At 35.3% G+C, this 22,547-nt stretch overlaps 1 protein-coding gene and 1 long non-coding RNA gene across 3 annotated transcripts; one reads left to right on the forward strand and one right to left on the reverse strand.

Annotated features, from left to right (window-relative positions):
• Positions 1 to 357: 357 nt before the first annotated feature.
• On the forward strand, positions 358 to 5,020 carry LOC310729198. The gene is made up of 3 exons (XR_014534494.1): positions 358 to 4,013; positions 4,123 to 4,167; positions 4,452 to 5,020. It is a non-coding gene; the product is annotated as an uncharacterized lncRNA (long non-coding RNA).
• Positions 5,021 to 7,961: 2,941 nt separating this feature from the next.
• adad1 (adenosine deaminase domain containing 1 (testis-specific)) lies at positions 7,962 to 19,376 on the reverse strand. 2 transcript variants are annotated; one of them, XM_083547477.1, is made up of 12 exons: positions 19,214 to 19,376; positions 18,357 to 18,563; positions 17,131 to 17,265; positions 16,680 to 16,847; positions 15,984 to 16,055; positions 15,761 to 15,886; positions 11,901 to 12,024; positions 10,273 to 10,443; positions 9,681 to 9,913; positions 9,184 to 9,418; positions 8,457 to 8,589; positions 7,962 to 8,224 (listed from the first exon to the last, which is right to left on the reverse strand). In XM_083547477.1, the coding sequence occupies exons 2-12, from the start codon at positions 18,532 to 18,534 to the stop codon at positions 8,111 to 8,113; spliced, it is 1,689 nt and encodes a 562-aa protein (XP_083403603.1). In that variant the 5' UTR covers positions 18,535 to 18,563; positions 19,214 to 19,376; the 3' UTR covers positions 7,962 to 8,110. The 2 variants fall into 2 exon arrangements, with proteins under 2 accessions (XP_083403603.1, XP_083403602.1); XM_083547476.1 differs by having other exon boundaries at positions 18,357 to 18,535; positions 19,191 to 19,376.
• Positions 19,377 to 22,547: the final 3,171 nt, after the last annotated feature.

Here is a 22,547-nt window from a genome sequence, read left to right on the forward strand (position 1 = left end):
TCTAAACGATTTCCCTTCTACCTATAAACAAACCTGTAAACTACTGAATTTTCTTTGAAAGATCAGGTCTGTTTTAGCATATATTTTAGATAATACAAAATATTAGGCTTTCTAACAAGATTAAACCACCTGCCTAATATTTTGTAGATCCCTCTTTGCTGCTAAAACAGCAAAAAAATATGAAAAATATACTCTACAAGAACTCTGAAGTTGTGCTGTGGTATCTGGCAGCAAGCAGTCCTTTAAGTCCTGTACAAGCTGGAACTGGTGTGGATCAGATTTGTTTGTCCAGCACATTCCACAGTTGCTTAATCAAATTATTATTATCTATATAATAAGATATTATTAATATCTTATTAGTAACCATAATAGTAACCATTCAAATACATTATCCCGGTCAGGGTTGAAAGTGGTTTAAATTATTCATATACTTAACATTTAAGTATATATTAAATACATATTAAAATGTCAAATTGTTGGGTCTCTGAAGGTTTATCTAACATTCAATATTTGTGCTTTCGACACTGCTGAGATACATTTGGTCACCAAATTATATATACAAATACTCAATAATTGAATAGTAGTTTCCATCACTGAGCAACTGCTGAGACCTTCTCAGATGGGGATATACTTAATTTGCTCAAAGTATAAACATTCCACGGGCATTAGGTGAGCAATGTTTCTTTAAACCCTACTTAAATTCAGTACCATTAAGACTATTTACTTAGTCCACCACATCTTGTGCAATCACAAGAATGATCAACTATTCATGTAAAATAGTTTTAGAAAGCTCCCAAATAAAAAATAAATATTGTGGATCTTATAAATTAAAGAACCATACCATTAGCAAAATTTGATTATACCACAAAAAAAAAGGAAAATCATGTTCCTTGAAAATACTTTACAACCACTACCAAAAGATAACATGCAGAAACCCCAAAGATGTTTAACATATTTTTCCATGGCAAAAGTAGTCCCATTTGGCCCAAAATGACACTTGTGATTCAGATGCATCTTTTCTGAAAATATTGGAGGGCTTTTCCCTGCCCTCTTTCACTCTCACTATTTTCTTTCCACATACTACTTATGCAAAAAAACTAAGGTAATCCAAGAAAAAAAACATTTATTTGATAATAAAAAATAGCAGTTAAATATAATTACAAATAATATAAGCAGACACACATACATTTCGACATAAAATTGTTTAAAATATCAAGATATCAGTTTAAAAAAATCCAATAAGATGATCTGTAAATACACATCTAAATCAATAGAGAAAATGTGAATCTAGTTTGCAAAAAACGATAAAATCCTAATTTACACACAATAATATTGTCAAGTCCTCTGAAGCCCATTATATTTAAACATGTGCTTTTTTCAAAAGCAGACTTTGGCAAGAAGAGTTGAGAGAGAAGAAGCACCTTGCACAAGTACTTAAACCACACTGAAAACCTGTGTGGTGAGCTGAAGAAGACAGATAAAGAGAGAGGGCCTATGAGCCTGGAGGATTTGGGGAAATATCTGTAGTGAGGGGAGTGCTAAGGCAACATGAAACAGGTTGAATGCACAATGAATAAAATTCAGAGCTGCAGATAAAAAAAAGATATATAAAATAAAATAAAAAGGATACTTTTTCCTATAGTAAACAGCAATCAATTAAAGATTTGCTTATATACACATTAAAGTATCACAAAAGGGATCAAAAGTATGAGTTGTTCTACAGCAGAGGTGCCCAAACTCTTTCCTACAAAGGGCCAAAAGCCAAACTTGATTGAGGACTGTCCAAACCAAGGTATTATATTAAAATCAATGTTGTAACGCTTCAACAAATAATTACATTGAAAACATGACTCTAATCTGTTTAACTGATGCGGTTATATTTCAAGTTCGGTGAAACTTCTAACTTCTCATATACCATGGAAGGCCAAATCAATGGTCACCATGGGCCGTGAATATAGATGTGTAAACGCTGTACTGTCAACAAATAAAACATGTCTGTTGTATGAAAATAATCTGACAATATATATTGAAGAAAAAAATGTTTTGTATTTTAATACATTTAATGAAAAAAATACTGTAGACAAAGATTCTATTTGGATTTTACATTTTAGGAAGAGTTAATACAAATAATCATTCAAATATCATTTTCTTTGTAAATGAATTCAAAATGATCCGATCAGTGATATTACTATGGTTGTAGGTAATCAGTTTGAAACAAATAAAATGTATAGTATTTAAATTAAAGCATGAGCCATTTAGTAATGCCATTTATTACTTTCATTTTTATGACACGAAGGTAAGATTATTATAGATAACGTGTGGAAAGAAACCCACTGTAGATGTTAGAATACCTTTCCATGACTATAGCAGTCCACTGACACAGATAAGCCCAGGACACCTACTCTTCTAAATCAGGGCTTTTCCCAGAAAATGAGCCTTCTTTTAATCTCACTTTTTTCCACACACATATATCATCCTTAATATCCTTTTTAAAACCCCCCAAAAAACAAAAATTAGTGGAGACCTTCACAACAATTTTAAATGAAATTGTTTCATATCTAATGTACAATAGGGTTTTACTGATTTATCTAAAATTACATCACAGCATCAGTGAAATTCTCATATCTAGAGGTGTTAATATTCTACAACACTGAGCATTTTTTGAATGTGCAGTAATAAAAAAAAGTCATCAAACTCATCACATTGGACCACATTTACCTAATATCATTCCTATTTTCTTTTTCAAAATTCACTATACATAAACTCGAACAACAAACTCCTGTTTTTGCCATGATGTATACTTGCACTATGGACGTTCGAGTGCATTAGAGCTATTTCTCCATAAATGTACAACCTTTTAAACATTGCACGTCAGTGTGAATTACCTGTGGTTTTTACTACACACAGAAATTCTGTTTAATAGAGGGGCTGGGGTTTTGGGGTTAAAGAATATTTATTTATTTAAGAGAATTAATGTTGTAAGTGGCCAGATAAAGCATGCTACTTAGTATCACATCACAAGTTTTAATCTGACTCACTGGGATGTCCCATGTGTACCTAAAGCCATATTTTCCATTTTACCTTCTGGTACCTGAATGCAGGCAAAAAAAAAAAAAAAAAAAAAGCATTTTGTAGCAACAAAATAAATAAATAAATATATATATATACATTTTTGTCTACCATTATAAAATATCACTAACTAATAAGTCAGGAAAACTGGAAATGACACTTCTCGGCTTAAAATGTACAACAATGGTGATTTATTAACAACGCAGATGTCTAGCTGTCCTTACTAACATTCATTACAAACCAAAACTATGTAAGAACAAACTCTGTAAAGAGAAAGTGCTTACTATTCAAAGCTTTTATAGAAGAAGTCAAAACAAATGGTTTTGAGAAAAGATAAGTCAAAGCAAAAAAAAAGAAAAAAGAAAAGAAAAAAAAAGGAATAAAAAGAGACCATTAAAAAAAAAGTAGGGATTACTTGTCTCCCATTTTTCCATCTACTTTTACTTAATTTTTACTCGTGGGATGCAACTGTGTAGAGTAGTCCAGAATTGGGTTTCCCATTAAAGGGGGAACCCCCTTTCGTCTCACTCACACACTCACACACACACACACACACACACACACACACACGTGTGAGAGTGTGCGCACACACACACATGCAGAAGAAGGGGAGGGGGTGAGGGAGAGAGAAAATCCCAACAGTCATCAAAGGGGAAAAAACTATTGGCAGCTGATTGCATTTGTTAATATTTGTAAGTGTTTCAGCCCACCCATTCATTTTCCACAAAGAGACGGTATAAATTTAGAGGCCCGGGTGTCACTTGTCTATCAGCTTTGACAAGTGCACTGACGAGAACACTGAAGAGGATTAAATTGACACCATGTCTCTATACTGGACTCTAGCACTAATTGTGACTCTGCTGCACTGCCTGACAGGAAATCCAATTGTTGTTCAGTATGCTCACATAGAGAACATTATCAAAGACCTGGAGTCTCAAGTCTGTGTAAGTCTTTTACAGCTTCATTTTTATTAAGCCTGCACTTATTTAATTTATTTTCTACACTGGCCTACTGTGGCACATTTTAATGCTGTTGCCTTTCATATTAATGCAGAATGACACCACTTCATTATTCTACACTCCTTCAACTGACACTGAGGTAAGCAACTAATATTTCAATGCAATTACTTGGTTTCTCTTAAGCTTCCTGAAAAGTCACACAGGAAGAAGGTTACAACTAGAATGACAAATCTTAAGCTAGTAGAGAGAACTCATTCCTTTTTTTTTTTTTCAATAAAACATGACCGTATGGAAAGAAAAAGTGAGCAAATAAATGATGCTCTGAAACCCACTGATTAATAATAATAAGCTCGAAAAGTTGCTGTTGTTCATCTTCCTGTTGGTGTTCTAACACTTCCCTGTTTCTCTCTCTCTCCTCCTCAGTGCATCATCAAATCCCTGGACTGCTCCATTAAGGAGATGAATGTCATTGGAACAGAGTGCTTTGAAGAGAATGATGATAATACATTGGACATCTACAGGACAAAGTCTATGATCAAAATGCTGATGGAAGAGAAAGAAATCAAAGTAAGCTTTATTTATTTACATAGCTGTAGATAATTTAAAGCGGTTTTTAGAGGAAATCAAGAATATTTACTGAAAATAATATAGAAACTTTACTAATTACTTGTCTTCATTACTTTTTAGTTGCCAGAAAAATTTGAAAGCTGCTTCTGTGGGAACAAGCTGGAACAAAAACCATATAAAGAATTCCTCGGTAACCTCCGGATACTGCTCCAAAAGCTGTACAGCAGTTTTTCAAAATAAGCCTTAACATCAATGTATGTGCCGAAAAAGATTACTGCAGAATACTTCAGCTGTGAAGTATCATTGTATTTTGGATTGTTAAGATTGATTTATATTTATGGATACAAATTGTAACTTCTATGAAGCTATTTAGCGAAAAAGGTTCTCATGTTTTTATAAAAGCACTAAAGTTTTATCATAAGCTTGTTTTTGTAAAGAATATTTATATATTTATATATTTATAAAAGTTATTTAATATATAATATAAAAATGCTTTAGAGAGTAAAAATAAAATATGCTTTTTCTGAAAGTTGCATTTGATTTGTTGATTTATTTGAAATTAATGTAAGACCTACTTGTATCAGTGTATTTACACCAGGTCATTTAAAAATCTAAAAAGCAGCATCACACATGTATCACCAGGGAAAGTCCTAAAGATTGACCTTTTTATTTTAATTTTTTGGAAAAAAGTAGTTTTAAATACTCCAAGAGATTGCTAGCTGTTCCACTGCGAGGTGGACATCAACATGACTTCATAAGGAAAGTCCCTAGTTCTTAAAAAGTTTCGTGGCTATAAACCACAAACACGGAAAATGAAGATACCTTTACCCACTCTTACTAATAATACTCATGCCCACCATTTCCATATCTGGACGCATACTTCATCATTCTAAATCACACGTCACCTGTCAATGTCCAACGTACCTCCTAAATCAAACTTTCACTCTTAGCACAGAGCAAAACACACATTTATTCCTTTGTTTATTCCTTTTAGTGGTACTTTTCACAAAAATGTATTAATTGTGAATATTTGTCAGCCAGGATGCAAGGGAAGTAATAACTATATCAATGTAAAAAATGTATATCAATGAAAAATAGGGCTTGACTGAGCATCAGCATTACAGGGAAATAAGAGGTCCACTGTCTTTATAAGAATTTTTTTTTTTTTTTTTTTTGAGAAGCCAACAAAGAAACCAACAGTATCTCTATTTCTACCACTTAAAAGAGCAAAGCAAAATCTAATAGTGCATATTTACTGACATTAAAGATGTGCAAATTTTACAGATGTTTGATCTTGGTTATTCAAAAGCAACACCCACCTATACAGGAAATGTTTTCAAGAATACGATCCAGGATGTTTTCTAAGCCACATACAACTTGAGAGAAAGTAAAAAAAAAAAAAAAAAAAAAAATAATAATAATAATAATAATAATAATAATAATAATTATTAGCCACAATTGTTTCTCTGTACTGGAGGCTTATCAAAGTTTTTTGACAGTAAAAAAATGTTTAATAGTTTACACTGTTTAATTTCAAAATACAAGCCCTACCCTTTGTCATTGTAGTCATAATCAGATCTATTAAAGTCATGTGGATATTACCCAAAGTAAAAAAAAACTGAAAATAATCAGATTTCCTTATGCATGGAGAAAAGTCACTTAGTGGCTGCATATCCATATCACATTATGATTCATTTTCCTCTCCAACCTTCTGCAGCAAAAAAAAAAAAGCCCTATAAGCACAGAGTCCAACATTAGTATTAATATTCACAAACTATTGATGCTTAGATTTAATCACTTGTTAAAATGGACTCTTATGCACCGGGCTATTATTAAAAAAAAATTACTTCTGGATTATTAATCAGAAGAGATGAGTAATTAATCTCGTTATTTGTGATAAGTTATATGTATTCTTGTTAGAATTTATCAGGCCTGGCAATTATATGCCTAACCCATCATCTAGGTTTTATATATTTGGTGCACGTCAGCTAATACACTAATACACTCAAAAAGGTTTTATTTTTTTCTTCCCGTACCAATTAACTAAACAAAAGTTTGCAATGCCGCTTCTAAGTTATAATATAGCAGAAACAGACACTATTAAGCAGCCTTTAGCCAACATAATAGTAAGACATTTGTATCACAAAGATTTTGAAGATGTTTATTAAATTTCTCATATATCTGGTTATTTTTCAAATCCATCAAAGCACAGCCTTCAAGTCCTTTTTATGCGCTTTGTAAAAGACATATCAGAAGTAAACAATTACGCCGAGAGCTGCCCAAGCTGGTTATTTCCCACATCTCTGCGCGCACACACACACACACACACACACTGCAGGCACTAAGCTGAAGGACAGTGTAACACAAAGCAAAATCACATAAGGCGTATGAAATACAAGCCAAAGTTGGGTTATACAGAGCGAAAACATTAATGCAAGTATTATACATATTATACAACAATCTTCAAAGCTACCTGTGCTCACCCAACTCTTCTCCTCTTGCAAGCAAAAATTGACTTCAAGAATAAGAAGGATCCTGTCTCTTTCACACATACAAATATTAAATTCACCTAGTTGCACTATCACTTTTGACAGGAAGCCGAGGTTTCCTGTGTACTACTAGTAACAAGAGAGGATGCGAGCTCCCCTCAGACCGTAACCTTTCGAAACTAGAAACATCACTTCATAAAGGAACACCTACTTCACCTCTACCTTATTTAACTTGCTGATTAAAAAACAAAATAGATTCTTAACTGGAATATTTGGAGTCTGGGAAATCTTAAATAAAAAAAAAAAGGTTATGAAAATCAATCTGCAATGTCTCACTGAAGAAATCTTTTTTTTTTTCTCGCAATTATTAAACTATTTATAGAGTTAAAACTTTTGTGAAATGGCTTGGAAATGTAAACCTGTTGCAACACTCCAAATTGCATTATTACTTCAGTAACCAAAAATGTTTATTATAAACGTAAAGAAATGTCTGACCAGTGAGTACAGATTTAACAAGAAACATTACCATATATGTAGATACATATTATGAAAAACATTTTAATTCAGATGGAAGATACGTTTATTTGCTTGCTTTTTTTTTTCAACATGCAACATATTACTTTAATATAACAACAATGCAACATTAGAAGTTGCACACAAGTCAAGTAAATGTAACTTCGAAATCAAAACTACTCAGGAAAGTTACTGTTATCAAACTACAACAATTATTTTACATTTTCATATCACCCAGTCCAACGTCTCACCTTTCAAAGCTTCAAGTAAAAATACACAGAGGAAGAAAAAAAAAGGAAGAATCTTTAGTCTAAAGATATAAATCGTGTTCCTTATGCAACTGCTTTTCAATGCCTTTAAAGTGTTTTTGTTTTTTTGTTTTGTTTTTTTAACTGAAGATGCAGAGTATAAAGTTTCAAAACGTTTCCTTTTTGATGCTAAATGGTTGCTGAATTTCCAAACATTTCCTCCAGAGGTGCTTCAGACTTATTACAGTCATCTGTGGACTGGCTCTCACATTGTCATTTGATCGCTGATAGGTGGTTTTTCGACCCACTGTCCATAGCCCCTCATGGCCAAGTAAGATTTCATAATGTTCTTTGCCTCCTGGTATGATTTTGCCATCATCTGCATTTTCAAGAAAAACAACTACAATTACCCATTCGGTTTCGTTTCAATCCACTTGATCAACACCTTGTTCAGCCCAAAGGCACTTATTAATATATTAATAGTTTTCACCCTCTTTATATTAATAAATATCCCACAGTTGTCAAACTGATTATTAGGTCATAAAATCTGATTATAGCTTTAATTGCAATTGTTTCTAAAATAAAAGTAAAAAACATTTTATGTTTAGTACCTTCGCCTCCCTGTAGGAAACTGCAGCTAGCAACTCCTCTCTCTGTGCTTCTTTTGCTACCAGGTTGAAACGGCTCAACATGGCAACTTTACACAGACGACTGGCAAGAGCAGGACCGCTTTTAAAGGGAGACCTAAAGGTCATACAGAGAAACATACAGACGAATTTTCAGTAATACAACCACAAGAGAAGCAAATCTATACAATAAATCTAATCACAAAAAATTATATCCCAAAGTATAATATGCTGAAATATTTAGTCTAAGACTACAGGAATCAGAAAACTGGGAAAATATCACATTTAGACAAACAAACAATAGTTGATCAAACATTCCCAACTGGTAACTGAAGAAGACTAAACATTACAAAATATGAAGGGATGAGGATATATTTCAAGGTGAGAAATTGGATTTGATGAAACTTTTGGGTATGGGGGCATTTGGAATGAAAAATAGCAGTCAAAATCATGTTTTCAAGCTTATAGCAAATAGCCCGGGGTGATGTACACGCTTTGTATGAAGAGTATATGAACAGGGATATGCAGTATAACTATGCGTACAAAACACCTGTGTGTGATGATAAGACCAAATTTTCTTCATTTCATTCAAGTCTAGTTGCATTAGGGAGGTCATCGATGTTTAATAATTAGTAAAGTATTATTTAAGAAAGTTGGTAGTTCTTTGCATTTTTTTCTTAGAAAAATTGGAAGACAGATCAGGAAAACTCACGCCACCACAGATTTGCCCTCCACACAATCTACAACCTCAAAGGAAACATCTCCTTGGCTCCAGTTGAGGCTAAGAGTCTTTTGGGTGCTGTGGGCATCTGTGGTGATCGCAGAGGGCACAAGGCTTATATACGGCCGATACACACAGTAATACATGGGCAGCTTGGGGGTAATGCCATCTACTCTCCAATTTACTGCAATCTCCATACCGCGTGGTTCACTGTAACTTTCATCACCTAAAGCCAAAACATACTGCATGTCAAGAGACACAGCAAAGAACAGGCTACTAAAACACACACCAATACAAACAGCATGAACAATTATACAACCAGGACATGAAATGTACACTATTACAAGTATGACAATTCACTGGGTACATTAATTTAATACGGTCTTAATTTTGTTGTGAACAACAGTAGCAAACCAGTATGCCATCTTAATTGATCATGGAAAGAGAGAGACATAAATTGTTTATTCTAGTTTAGGTAGAGCATTTACCTATGAGTATGCTACTGACATAGATAGGCTCAATGAAGTGACTCAGTAGTGCGCCCTGGAAACCCAAAACCTGCCACTGTGTGATTTTGTCAGTAGCTGACATACTGATGAAGTGAGAACCACTCTGGTCAAGTGTTGAAGAGAACACAGAAAAGACCTTCCCATCTACAGTCACATGTAGGCCGATCTGATTATTTACTTCCCATGCTGAGATAGACAGAGGGTTCAGACGACTAGCAAGAGAGAAGAGAAAAACAAAGACAAATATTTTAAAAGATAAATATATATTTAAAGAAATAATTTGGGCAAAACTTAAATAAGTTGATTTGCTAAAAGAGCTCATTTTAGCCATTTAGTTTACCTAAGAACATGTACATAAACACTCCAAATAGCTTATAGCCTATGTGCATGCCATATGGCTAGTAAGCTGAACAACAGAATGCCAGCAGTGGAATACATAACAGTACTAGATATAAGGTTCAATTAGCTGCTGCAATTCATACTGATTCCAGAGATTAATCACATAAAATGATAAACAGAAATGTGAAACATGTGTTTTTAGCTTTCTAGCGTGAACACTGTCACTCCATACAGGTGAGAGGGCATCTGGGCAGCTCCTTTTGGCATCTTATTGAGGTACAAATGCAGGGTGATGTGGCTCTTCAGACTTAAGAGTTTGGTGTTCACATCCAACTGGAAAACTGATTTTTCCTCCAGAGAGTGATTCCTACTGTAGAATAGTAGCAGGTGCCTGTACAAATACCTAAAAAATATTCATGAATTCAAAGTTACCTTCAACTCATTTACACATGATCAACATTTAACATAATTGACAAAGATGTAAAAACATTGAGATCAAACTACACATCAGACCTAAACAAACTAATTCCCAGAGTGCCCCCAATTCAAACATACACTTTGTGTACTGGCAGTAACAATGGGTAATATGGTAAAAAATTGGTATCTGCATATAAACAATCTAATGTAACATTCCCTCAATTTCACAAAGACCATAGTAATTGACCTGTGTTTTTGTATTATAAGGTCTGCTGCTGAACAAATGAAAAAAAAAAACCTTTTGTTTAAATCCAGTAAATATGAAAGTATTGGAGTATTAACAAATTTCAACAATATATACACACACACACACACACACACACACACACACACACACACACACACACACACACACACACACACACACACACACAACACAAACTAGGGCTGAAACGATTCCTCAAGTAACAAGTAATTTTAATACATAAATTCTTCGAGGCAAATTATTTTACTATTTAAATTATTTTAGTTCATTTAACTACACACTTGTGTTTCCCCGCAGACCGATCCGCACAGAAGATGCTGCAAAAGGAGAAAACAGTGAGGGGGCATAATGAAAGCCCGTTCCCAACACATAAAGTTTGCCTTGACTTTTTTTAGCCAGTCGGGCAGCATCACCCCCTCAGAAGTGCCAGAAAGCTTTACACATTGAAAACTAAATAGGCTACAATCAATAGAATCACAGGAGATGAAACCAAGCCTTCGATCCCTGGAGAGAACTCGGTCTAACAATCAGCTTTGGAGGAAACAGAACAAGACATGAAACAGAGGAGGCCTCATTCATACACACGTTCAAACAGTTTCAAACTTCAGGCAAGAAAAAAAATAAATAGGCAAACTTTTTTTTTGTGGCGGAAACGGCTTTCATAGGATTCAGGCTAAAGAAAATAACAAAGTTCCAAAAGTTTGGGATAATTTCAAACTAAAAAACACTGTACATTTAATTTTTCCCAGTAATCTGAAAGTAACTTATATTTTTTTATTATGATTATTTAATTATACATGCATATTTTGATGTGACATGGCAATTAAATGCACTCAATGGGTTTAGTTTTCACAGATATTCTTGTGCAATTTCAGCAATAAAATGTAACTTTTTCTAAAAAGGAAAAATTACTTGTTCATTTTAAGAGACTTGTCTTATATTCTCTTTTATATTTATTATTGCTCTTTAATAAAGAAAATGTACATCTTATCCAAGTACTCGATTATCGTAATAATTGGAATACTCCACTACTAAAATAATCGATAGAAATAAACATTGCTTCATTAATAGAGGTTATAAAAATAAATTGCAGAGTAAATATTTTAGAAACATCACATTTGCATTGTTTGTACATACAGAAAATACAACACTGCTCTACAAACAAAAAGATGACTGACCTCATGAGTGATCTTCGTGCAGTCACAACAGCATGGGAATCATGAAGAATGCGTCCATTAGGTGCCAGACTTTGTTTTGTGTTATAGTTGCCTGTACCAATAGCCACCACTTCACACCCATTTGCTGCAGTGATAAATAGTACAGTTCTGAACAAAATGATAGTCAGTATGTTAAAACTAAGAGCATCTGCTTGAGTTCTAATGTTTTTCATCAAATGACAAGTAGTATTTTTTGAAAGATGCAAGAAAGAATAAATGAAAGAGAAAGAGAGAGAGAGAGAGAGAGAGAGAGAGAGAGAGAGAGAGAGAGAGAGAGAGAGAGAGCAAGAGAGACAGGTGTTTAACATTAAATCTTTAAACTGTTAAAGTGTGTTGAGTCTTTTATAAATAAATTAAACATTGCAATCATTGGCAAATACTTGAAGTATATGTTGAACACCACCTCAAATCCATATATTAACAGGGACCTGAGGCAAATAAATGAAGCCTAAACATGAATCTCTTATTAAATAATCACTATAAATAGATATTGTTTAATATAAAGTCTTTCATTGTAATGAATTGTGACAAGTAATTGAATTACTGCAGTCTTCTATGTAGTCAAGACCATTAACAAACCATGAGGGAGAATCTAGGCCACTGCAAGCTGAACTGTGGTCACATGCACATGCTGAAATTGTGGGAAATATTTCGGTTGAACGATCTGCACATGCCAAAATTACATTCAAACAAAACAAGAAGTAAAAACCATGTTAATTTCAGTAAGTCTACAAAAAGTATATATGCATTTAACAAAAAATCAAACTGTAAAGAGGATTTTTTTCTACTAATATTATAAAATATTAGACGAGATGATTAAAACGAGTCAAGAGCTTCAAGCCCAGTTCAACATAGCAGTGAGAAACCGTTTCGATGCTCTCAACGAAGAAGTCAACAACTTACAAACCAAGTACGACAACTTCGAAGGTCCATGGAGGATACAGCAAGCAAACGGCTTGAAAAGCTAAGAAAACCCAAGGTCAAGCATTGGGTCTCAAAAGCAACAACTAGCATACTAGAGAAGAGAAACCGAGCGAAAAAGGCCTTCAAAAGTAGTCGTCTGGAGAGAGACAAGGAAATCTGGCAAAACCTCAATCAAGAGTTGGAATCGGCCTATGCAAACGACCATGTTCAACATCTTGAAGGCAAGCTACAACAACTCAAAACAGCAGCAGCCTCTGGTCACCTTAGAACAACATGGGAGATCGTCAACGAACTTGGCAGGAAGAACATGTCAAAACATCAACACCAAATGAAAAGAGCAGACGGAAGTAGTATTAACAAAAAGGATCCACAAGATGAGTGGAGCGACTACTTTAGAGATCTTCTCAATGTTCATTCCAATTTATCGAATGCCGATTTAATACTCCCGGCACCAAGTGACCTGGATATAAACGTTGGTCCTATCACATATCAAGAGACCCTTGACGATGTACAACAGCTTAAAAATGGCAAAGCACCAGGATGCGACCTCTCAATTACACCTGAAGCACTCAAATATGGAGGCCCAGTGATAATTGAACTTCTCCACCAAATCTGCAACGACGTATACAACCAAAAGACTGCACCAGGGCAACTAACAACCAACATCATAGTTCCTCTTGCCAAGAAAGGTGATCTCACTCTCATGACCAACTACAGAGGAATCAGTCTAATGTCGATGGCAACGAAAGTCTACAACAAAATTCTACCCAATCGAATAAGAGAGCCTATAGACAAGATCTTAAGACCCAATCAGTTGGGCTTTCGTCGAGGAAGAAGCATTTGACTCAATAAATAGAAGAAAAATGTTCGAGATCCTGTGTCATTATGGAATCCCAATCAAGTTGGTCAGCACAATCAAGACCATATACAACAAGTCCAAAAGCGCAGTCCTAGTCGAAGAAGAACTAACAGACGAATTTGAAACAACAACCGGAGTCCTACAAGGAGATACTCTTGCACCTTTTCTATTCTGTCATTGATTACATCCTGAAGAATACAGAACTCACTAAATCATGCGAGATCTCATGGCATCAACGGCTTTGTCACTCAACCAAGACAATGTCAACGAGAACCAGCAACAGCAATTTTCAACCTTGATTTCGCACTACTTTAAGGTAACCTAGAAAGAGCTCAATCCCAACTCAATGAAACTGCCAAACAAGCAGAACAGGTCAGGCTCGTGGTGAACTTGAAGAAAACAGAAGAATTCACTAACCAGGATAAGAGTAAAAAATTAGAGCTAGGTAGAGTAGAGTTCGAGCTGATCAACAAGTATGTTCTCTACCAACCATTCGAAAGACACGGGCAAAGAAAGCGTGGTAAACCAAAGCTTCTCTACCCGCAGTACATGGGCCAATTGATCAACAGTGAGATACCACCATCGGTTGACGAAATGAGAACAGCAGCATGAAACAGAACGGAATAAAACGCCTGCAAACCACAAATATTTGCAGCCGACTAATGATGATGATGATGATGATGATGATGATAACACACACACACACACACACACACACACACACACACACACACACACAATATTGCCAAAAGTATTCGCGATTGTCTGCAGTCACTTGCAAATGAACTTGAGTAACATCCTATTCTTAAGCCATAGGGTTTAATATGAAGGTGTCCACCCTTTGCAGCAGAACAGCTTTAACTCTTCTGGAAAGGCTTTTCACAAGATGTAGGAGTGTGTTGATGGGAATTTTTGGCTATTCTTCCAGAAGCGCATTTGTGAGGTCAGGCACTAATGTTGGATGAGACGAGAAGGCCTGGATTGCAGTCTCCGTTCTAATTTATCAAAAAGGTGTCCTATCGAATTAAGGTCAGAACTTAGTCCAGGCCAGTCCAATTCTTCCACACCAAACTCTTGCCTTGCTTTGTGCACTGGTGCGCAGTCATGCTTGAACAGGAACGGGCTGTCCCCTTGCTGTTCCCACAAAGTTGGGAGCATAAAATTGTCTCAAACGTCTTGGTATGCTGAGGCATTAAGAGGTCCTTTCACTGGAACTAAGGTGCCGAGCCCAACTCCGGAAAAACAACCCCACATCATAATCTCCCTCCATCAAACTTTGCACTTGCCACAATTCGTTCAGACAAGTACAGTGAAGCTTGATTGGTCACTCCAGAGAACACGTCTCCACTGCTCTACAGCCCCGTGGCATCAGGTGCTTTGCATTGCACTTGGTGATGTATGCAGGCTTGGATGCAGCTGCTTGACCATGGAAACCTATTCCATAAAGCTCTCTACACCTTCTTGAGCTAATCTGAAGCCCACAGAAAGTTTGGAGGTCTGTAGCTATTAACTCAGCAGAAAGTTGGCGACCTCTGCACACTGTGCGCCTCAGCATTCACTGACCCGCTCTGTGATTTTACGTGGCCTAACACTTCGTGGCTCAGTTGCTGTCATTACTAATCGCTTCCACTTTGTTATAATACCACTAACAATTGACTGTTAAATATTTAGTAGCGAGATTTCACATATTCATACATATATACATTATATATACACACACATGGGCATATTCTAATTCGTTCTAGACTAGCATAACCTTTTAGAGCAAAAAGCTGCTCACGTTATACAAGCTTATCATATAGTATTGAAACAGGAAGCATGTTGGGCTAGTTTGTTGAACAAACTGCAAGGTTCAACACAAAACAGCTGAAAACATACTAAACTACTACTAAAAACCTTTGCATTATGCATTCTTTTACCTTTTCACTTGTTTAACTTCCTTATAATTACTAACTTGTTTCTATCCAATGACAAATGGGAAAGAATTACATTACTTAAAAAATAAATAGAAAAACACTTCACAATCATGGGAACTTACGATATTTTATAACGAATGCAGCAACTGTCTCACCACAGCTGGAAAACTGTGGATAACTCTCCATCAGCTTGAAGAACATGTCCTTAACGGCACTGGGAACCTGATCTTGAACAGGATTTTTCCTTTCTGATTCGGACACAAAAAAAAAATAAAAAATTTTGGTTAAAAATCCTGAAGAAGATTCATGTTCAGTTTTACCTTACTGCAATAAAAATACATTTACCAAACTTGACCCTTCCATGTCTGGCGTCTGAAGTCAGGGAGTTTTGCGCTTTCTCTGGTAGAGGATGACCTGCTGTTAACAAAATTTATGAACATATTAATTCAATGAAATACTAAATACCACAAGTGATGAGAAACTTTTTTTATTCCATGTTTTTATTCCCATTTTGATCAATTATACGAGCAAAATTCATTGCTACTGCCATCATTACCCACCGTCAACAACAGTTTCAGAAACTGTGCAATTTTAAATGTTGAAATGACGTGGCTAGTATTTTTAATCTTCACGTTACAGAATTTCTCTTTCACATATATTGTTCTCCCAGGATGTGTCACACCCCAAGTACAAAATGAATGTATTTAATCCACCCACTACAAGGCCAATATTGGAAGTCTATCATATGCTGTGTAAAGACCATCAAAGAATGGCTAAAGCCTGAATGAATGGTAACACAATTAGTGGATTTAAAGAATCATAGTTCAAGCAATCTTTGGAAATTGCATGCAGGTTAAAAGAACAATACCAACTACACTAAGTTTAAAACCCTGTTTCTGATTTGAGTTATGAGGTACCAGTTTTGCTATTACTGTGAAAACACATACACAAATTAACTTTCCAGTTATTGCTCAGCAAACTAGCGAAGGTTAAAAATAACAGCCAACAGCAAAATGTTCCACAAAACTTGACAATACTTACCAGAAGCATCAGGCAGTGCAGCATCAATCTCCAGATTAGATAGCAGCTCCTCCACAGCCAACTGAGCTGCTTTAGCTCTGGCCTCTTTCTTAGTGATGCCCATCCCTGTTTTATACTTTACTCCATCAATCACAGCACAGAATGCAAAATAGAAACCAATTACTCCTCCTGGTAAGAAGAAAATTGTAGAAACAATAATTTACTTTTATGGTGCTTACATAGGAGATTGAAAAAAAATGTTTTAAAAATGATCTAGGAAGTTACAGTAATATATTAACTTTTATGTAAAAAATGAAATAAAATGTAAAAGTGTTTACAGTGTCTCTCTATGTCTGCCTCGAAACGCATCATAGAGCAGTCACTTCTTCTCGACTTGTGACCGGTTTTTCGGTCCCTATCTACGTCGTCATTTGGGGGTCTACCTGTAAAAACATGGCAAACACTAAATTACCTGTAGTTACTGTCTCCTTCATCTCCAACTGGAACTGTAGAACCTGTGAGAGCTGGTATAGGAAAGACACAGCATGAGTTTCTCCTCTCCTGTACCTGTCGATCAGCCCTGTAGGGATTTTATTTGGTTTGGGGCCTGTTGGATACACAAGTCACATTAGAATTACTTCAGATTCATAACAATGAATAATGATTTTGATATTTAAAAAAAAAAAATTAGCGAGCATTGGGCTTCCAAGTGGCACATCATCACCCTATAGCTACCCTATCAGTTATATATAAAAAAAAATCTGCCTGCCTGATGGCCACAACTAAATGATGGAGAAAAGCTGGTAAGGGGACCATTCTCCTCACAGCAGTGCTACTGACCTGGTTAAATGTGTCAAAATTTATAAACAAAGTAGGCATTATTTCTGGGGTGTTTTAACACTGCTTTGTTGTGAAATCAAAAACAATAAATATTGTCAACACTGTCCAATCTTGTTGGTCAGTAATTAGAAACTGTTTAATTACAGAAATTGATCTAGCTTAATCTTTTAGCTCTTAATCAAGCACTGTGCTTAATAACCTTAACATCATTGTTACACCTGATTTCAGCAAACACTTGTGAGCATGCACTCACACAATCAAACACACACACACACACAATGCCACCATAACTTCTATCGTTAGTACAGAGAAAATGCTCCAAATGACCCTGATAAAGTCTGGTCAGCAGTAGTCTGGTAAACAGTGTAGACAAACTACATTTTTACCAGTTTTGAAATGCGCTCAGCCAAATCAACTTACAAGTAACCAAACTTCACACTTTTCATTTCACAGTCTCTCATTTCACGAATGCAAAAGACCTGACCAGAAACGACAGCTCAGTGCAATGACTACTTCAGAAAATGAAATGAAGAAACACTGATTACAACTGCAATGCAGCATCCTACTTTAAACAACACAATATTATATAAAATTAAATTTAAAAAGCTGCCTGGTCTAGTTTGTTGCTGTGAACTCAAAGATCTTATTTTTTACATACAGTGCTTAACTGGCTATCAGCAGCTGCTGCACATTTTCACAGCAAGTATCCAAAAAAGGGTTGAAACTGAAAGTAGTGTGAATGCTGCTTTAGTGTAACAAAAAGGATCCCACGTCTAAAAACAATGTAATGGAGGAGATGTATTCAGAAGTGCAATAAACTGCATTTGTGAAAGCAAAAGCTGCTTCTCATGACTCAGCTGTTTTTAGACAGGGAGCTACAGGCCCGATCCAGTGCAAGGCTGTTGGATTTGTTGAATTCAGAAGCAGGTTGCTGGACTAAAGAGAAGAAGCTTGCTGATGATGCCATGTTGCTCTTAGGGATCTGCCCAAAGGTGGCTCCTTTGGACACACGATACACTCCTCCTCGACCCAACATCCTCTCTCTCTCTCTCTCTCTGCTGGAAACTAAATGCAGAAGATGGAGGTTTGGATGAAACATGTTTACTAAAAAAAAATACCTTTTATTTGTTTATTTTTACTTTTCTAGGCATTAAAAACATCATGAGGAGCTACAAAAACATGAGATATAACATGAAAATATCTGCATATCCTATACGTCTTAAGTAAATTACAGAATATAGCACAAAAAAAGTATTTTAAAAAAAAATAATTTGCATAGTATAGCACGTGGATAAATTCAGACCTGTACCAAGTAAAAAATTTATTTTCAATAACAGCAAATGTTTGATTGGGGTTAATTAATTAAGCTGAAGGTTTCTCTCTCGTGCTGAGGAGCAGCTTGTTAGCTCCTTCATGTTCGCTGTGATAAAACCCAAGCACTCAATGTTGTGACCTTTAAACTGGGACAAATAAAACATTTCAAAGCTTAAAACCAACTTGAATAAAGAATTACATCGGATACACAGATTACAGCTGATATATGGTGTATTTTAAATTAGCTAGCTATCCTAGATATTTTTTGGTGGTGTGCTAGTTTACCTATTTTTTTATTTATATATATATATATATATATATATATATATATATATATATATATATATATATATATATATATATATATATATATACAACATATTTGTTTTCTTGTCGCTTACTGTGGTGGGAATTGCTTTTTCTTGACGTGTGGAATGTAAATGGCGGCTCTCCAACGTTGCCCTTCGGCTCGATCCCAAATTACTCAAACGGACTCAATTTAATGTCTAATATCCCGTTAGTGCGGTTGGAGAGGGAACGTGCAGCAATTTGATACGTGTCACTTTCAATGCGTTTTACATCAAAACTCGGGCAATTAAAGTAGTGGTGATAGGAACAATACAGGAGAAAGAATTATGCGTAATAATAATTATCATAATGTGATATATATATATATATATATATATATATATATATATATATATATATATTAGGACTGCCAATCGATTATATATAAATATTATATCAGGATTAATGGCAAGTCTGTCTTAAGTACCTTAAATTAATACTTTTCAAGTTTTTAATACTCTAATCAAGATGAGCATGGACAAACATGGATGCTTTATGCAAATTTATGTTTATTATTAGTGAAACCGTACTGAACATAAAGCATGAACACAAAATATTCTTGTAAATGTTTTGAAGTAATTTAAACCAAAACAAACTTTTGCTATGTCAAGTCAAGTCAAGTCAAGTCAAGTTTATTTGTATAGCGCTTTTCACAACATTGTCTCAAAGCAGCTTTACAGAAAACATGTTTCCATATAGACCGTTTTAATTGCCGGATGTGTGCACCACGGCGGTTTTTTTGTTTGGTTTGAGATTGGCGCATCAGTAAAACAAATGTTCAGTGATTGTGTGTTTCATTGAAGGTTTAATTTTTTTTTCTTCTTTTTTTTTTTGCACTGCAAAGACTTGTTTGTGAAAGAGCTATTCATTAAAAGTCAGAAGGCACTTTGGTAATTTGATGATTTGCTGTCTGTCTGAACCAAAGAAATAAAAGCGAACTATCTGTTCCATATTGAATTGCATAGTGTCATAGTTTTTCCATTGCATCATATTGCATTGAATCGCACTGTGTTAAATCCAATAGAAATTGGATCATACTGCCTCGTGATAGGGTTGCGTCGCATCAATTTAATTCAATACATTTTTATTTGTATATCTCTTTTAACAATGAACATTGTCTCAAAGCAGCTTTACACAGATAATGTGGTGATAAAAAATGAAGATGTTCTTTATTAAAGTTTTTCCCTGATGAGTGAGCCGTTGGCGACTGTGGCAAGGAAAAACTCCCCGAGATGGCATAAGGAAGAAACCTTGAGAGGAACCAGACTCAAGAGGGAACCCATCCTCATCTGGGTTGCACTGAATGTCCATTTATTACAGATATACGATGTTGCCGGGTACAGTGGTGTGTTAAGAAGAAAACTGTAGTCCTGAGTCAATGTAGCAGACTGTTGACATTAACTACAGTCCAAATCCATCCTCAAAGCTCCTGTTCTTACTTCAGAATTTCATGGAACCACCCAAGGCGTTGATGAGAAACCGTCCCCAGCTGCACAGAGTGGCCTCTAAATGAAGAGGACACTATCCAGAGGCAGGCCTGGACAAAGTTGGAAGATCTGCAGAGGGAAGAGGGGCAGGAACAGTGGTCGATAGAACCTGTAGCATGTTTAACTCGACCTCATCAGTAGCATCAGTAGTTGCTTCATATGTATCTTTAATGTATCATGTCGTTGATTATGCATGAGTAGTGAGTAGTGAGCAGCTATATAGGAAATTGTGCAGAGAAATAAATAAAAATAATAAAAGACGATTGGACAGTGGGTAATTATACAGACATCACTAAGTGACTAAAGAAAAAAAATGTGCAAAGAAGCAATTAAGAAATTGTGTATAAAGCAAGGTTTTGGATGTGGAAGGACACTAAGAGGGACATAGGGACAACATCCACAGGAACTCAAGACACAAGCTAAAAATTAAACCAAGGACCATAATATTATTAGTAGTAGTAGTAGTAGTAGTAGTAGATGTTCAAGTTTGGTATTTCATTTGATCTTCAGTAACTTTATCCTAGTTAGACTTCTTTGTCACTTTGGATAATCAAATCAAATCAAATCAAATCAAGGTCCTGTGCTAAAAGTAATAAATATAAATGTGAAATGCTTTCAATCTCTCTCTCTCTCATATATTCTGCATTTAATGGCTGACTTTCTGTACACACTTCATTTTGTCATTTTCTTTGGTCAAGTTGACAATAAATGGGCCAAATTCATATTCATTTTTCACATTCATCAAAGGTATCACTTAAAGGTTGACTTGGGCAAACCTGTTATTAATAAGCTGAAAATTCCACTTGAAAGAGACCTGGCCTTTTGTCTAACACTGTGAATAAAAGTGAAAGGGATGGTGGTCTAATTTGACAGAAATGTGACAATGATGAGGTCTTAGCTATGGGTAAGGAAAAGGCAGCAGTGGGGGGTTTTAGATTACAGTTATTACTGTAAAAGGTCAGTTTTGTTTTGTATTCAATGTTTAACAGCAATCTGGCCAACACATGCAATGTAGCAAGGAAAAAAAAACAAAACATATGAAGCAATGTGAGAGAATGAGGTGCAATTACCAGGCGTTTTTTTTTTTTTTTTTTTTTTTAAGTAAAGTCAATTAATTGAATGCAGTGACATTTTCAATTATAGATTAAACTCACACATTATATTTTCTAAATGTTATGACCTGTATTGTTATTAATGAAATCTGTGGGTGCAATCTTGCTATCTGGAAAGTGATTTTTTTTTTTTTTATAATCTACCATGGAGTTTATATCCTGTAGTGGTGAATACAATCCATCAAAATGGAAAGTATGTGGAGAATCTGATAGATGCAAAACTTCCCTCAACTATGGAAACGTTGATCAACCCGTGCTGCACGACCAGCTACCCTAAACAGCAGGGGATTCCCCTCATGCTTCATATGTTGTATATTAAAGTAATCATCCTTGTGGACATTATTTGGAGCTTCTGTCAGGATGTATGTGAATCATTTTTTTTAACATTTTATTCATAAAGCTTATAGGGTTTAGTTTTGTAGAAAAACATTTAACGGAAGCACTTTTCACCTCAATGGCAAAAAGCCCACACATATGCATACGCACTAATATCAATGCCTGGAAAAACCTCAATATGAATGTGACGCACTCTGTTTCCATACACAAACATTCACGTTTGAACTCGTCAGCCCAGTTGATGCGCTCCATGATGGTCTCACTGTCCTATTTTACTGTACATACAACCAAAGCTCATGCATATTGCCTGCTATCAGGGTCAGGGTGTGTTAATACTCTACACACTGTTGAGGCCAACTAGTTTTGCTGTGGTTCTGTGGCAAGCTGTTGCTTCTATTGGTTAGTCGATCAGTCTCCTTCCTCTAAATGTTTTTTTTTTCACTCATATTCGT

Source organism: Silurus aristotelis (genome assembly GCF_946808225.1).
Source record: "Silurus aristotelis genome assembly, chromosome: 7".
Classification (NCBI taxonomy): domain Eukaryota; kingdom Metazoa; phylum Chordata; class Actinopteri; order Siluriformes; family Siluridae; genus Silurus; species Silurus aristotelis.

Bases quoted from the DNA above. Each gene is read 5' to 3' on its own strand.
- adad1 (XM_083547476.1), bottom strand. The intron at 17,266-18,356 runs GCTGAGTCATGA...TGTATCCAACAG, and splicing joins TAGCTCCCTGTCTAAAAACA to GCCCCAAACCAAATAAAATC. The intron at 8,590-9,183 runs GTGAGTTTTCCT...TATGACCTTTAG, and splicing joins GAGGGCAAATCTGTGGTGGC to GTCTCCCTTTAAAAGCGGTC.